The sequence below is a fragment of the Plasmodium falciparum genome, assembly GCF_000002765.6.
Source record: "Plasmodium falciparum 3D7 genome assembly, chromosome: 7".
NCBI classification, from domain to species: domain Eukaryota; phylum Apicomplexa; class Aconoidasida; order Haemosporida; family Plasmodiidae; genus Plasmodium; species Plasmodium falciparum.
The window spans coordinates 130001-132500 of record NC_004328.3 but is presented as its reverse complement, the minus strand read 5'-3'; the positions used below and the strand labels follow the sequence as shown (position 1 = coordinate 132500).

The window sequence follows — 2500 nt, the reverse complement described above, 5'->3', positions numbered from 1 at the left end:
GAAAAAAATAAAAAAAATAAATAAGATATATTTTTTTCTTATTGTTATATATTTATGTTGCCATTATGTTTGTTCAAAATATATAAGAATACGAAAGGTGTACACTGTGGAGACTTCAAAGATATTTTCTTCTTTCTCATTTTTTAACCTAAACATTAATATAAATGAATAAATGAATAAATATATAAATAAATATATATATATGTATATTTTAATATATGTAAAATGCAATAATTCTACAGTTTAATCTTTTCTTTTTTAATTTTTTTTTTTTTTTTTTTTTTTTTTTTGGTAACTGTAAAAATGAAAGGGTATAATATGACCATTTGTATAATTTTATATTGATATTATTAGGATATAATACGAATTATAAAATAAGAACATTTTTTCTTTAAATAAATAAATAAATAAATAAATATATATATATATATATATATATATATATATATATATATATATCTTATAATATTTGTCATGTATAGAGAAAAAAAAAAAAAAAAAGATATAGTAAAATAATAAAATAATAAAATATGACACAAAATGTATAATTTAATTTTCCATAGAAAAGTTTATCATAAGGATGTATTTAATAATATGTAAGTAATTATCTGTACACATAATATATATATATATATTACATAAAAGTTAAAAAAAAAAAAAAAAAAGTTATGTTGGCGTCGTGTTTTTATTCATTCTTTGGAAAATGTATCCATATTAAGCCCTACATAATAAGTTCTAAAATAATTAAGAATGGTAAGTTGTTTAGTACAAAAAAGGTACCTATCATATTAATCGAGAGTGTGAAAGATATTAAGAATATGATTAATCATATCGAAACTATTTATTGTAATAATAGTAATAATAATAAAGAAAAAAGAGAAAAAGGTTTTTTTAATTTTGAAAAAAAAAAAATTGGAATTATTTATTTGGATAAGAATTGTGAAAAAATTTATAATTTATGGAATTATTATGATTTAAGAAATGAAAATATAACAAAAGAGAAGAATAATGTAAATGAGTATAAGACATATCATCATAATGATTATAATAGAAATAATAAATTGAATCATATATTTAAATTATGTTCAAATGATGATGGTGATATGAATATTATGAAAAGAAATGTGATAGGTATTTATGTTCCTGTTGAAAGAAATATATTTTCCTCAAAAATTAATTATTTTTATCTTTTTAATAATTTGAAAGAACTAACGAAAGGTAAATTATATTATGAAATGTATTTTATTTTACCACATTGTATATTCTTTTTTTCATTCGTTTCTATTTATAAAGAATTAATATATTATAAGAAACTCATTACATTTTTTAAGAAATGTTATAAAAAAAATATAAAAAAAAATAATAAGAAGAAAAAGAATAATAAAAGAAGAAATATATCACATATATGTCATACAAATAAAATAATTAATAATAAAAATAAAATTTTAATAAATTTATATTGTAAAAAGGAAAAGGATTTAAAAAAAGAAATTAAATTATATCTTGAGAAAATTTTTTTTAACACATTATATACAAAAGTTATTTATGAAGACTCTATTGAATTATCTTCCTTTTTATATAATTTTTTAGAAATAAATTCAAAAAATGTTATTGACTTACAATATTTATATCAATGTGTTATATCATTATATAATTTGAAGATTTTAAAACATGATATCTTTGCCACATCCCTTGTTTTATATCCTGATTTGTATAATAATATATTAACATATGAATATAAAAAGAAAAGGGGAGAATATAAAAAAAATGAATCAAATAATAATATCATTAATAAATGTAAACAAAACTATAGAGACGTAAATAATAATCCACCTATAAATATTCAAGATGGTGATAATTTATTAAATAAATCAACTCGTCATAATATTAAAGACAAAATAATGAATAATAATTTAAAACAGGCGTATCCAGATGAATATTTTATGTGCAGAATTAAAAAAAAATGTGTCTCTATATATAATAATAATGATATGAATGAATTATCAAATTTCGAAAGGCAGCTGTTACATATTATGTACCTTTTCCCATGTGCTTCAAAATTATTGATAAAATATAAAGATGTAGAAGGATATCATATTAGTTTTAAGATTAATGACATATTAAAAAGATATCGCTTATTGAATTGTATAATAAATAAATTTATTATGAATAAAAATAAAGTCAATGATAACGTGAATAATAAGGAGGAAAAGAAAATGGAAGGAAGTGTAATATGTGAAGGAGGGCATAAAGAAAGGGCAACAATTAATAAGGAATTTATACAAGATTGTAATAATTCAAATGGATATTATAATAAATCGTTTGATAATTTTAATGAAGCGTCTGATAATTTTAATGAAGCGTCTTATAATTTTAATAAATCGTCTGATCATTCTAATAAATCGTCTGATCATTCTAATAAATTGTCTGATCATTCTAATAAATTGTCTGATCATTTTAATAAATCGTATGATCATTTTAACAAATCTTCTGAAACGAA

General features: G+C 18.4%; 1 protein-coding gene across 1 annotated transcript in view; it reads left to right on the top strand.

Moving 5' to 3' along the window:
• Positions 1 to 668: 668 nt before the first annotated feature.
• PF3D7_0703400 (conserved Plasmodium protein, unknown function) overlaps positions 669 to 2500 on the top strand; it is a gene marked incomplete at both ends in the record, with an annotated part of 2463 nt that continues 631 nt past the window's right edge. The window contains one exon of the mRNA XM_001348931.1: positions 669 to 2500. This exon is cut by the window's right edge and continues 631 nt beyond it. Coding sequence (XP_001348967.1) covers positions 669 to 2500 — 1832 coding nt within the window.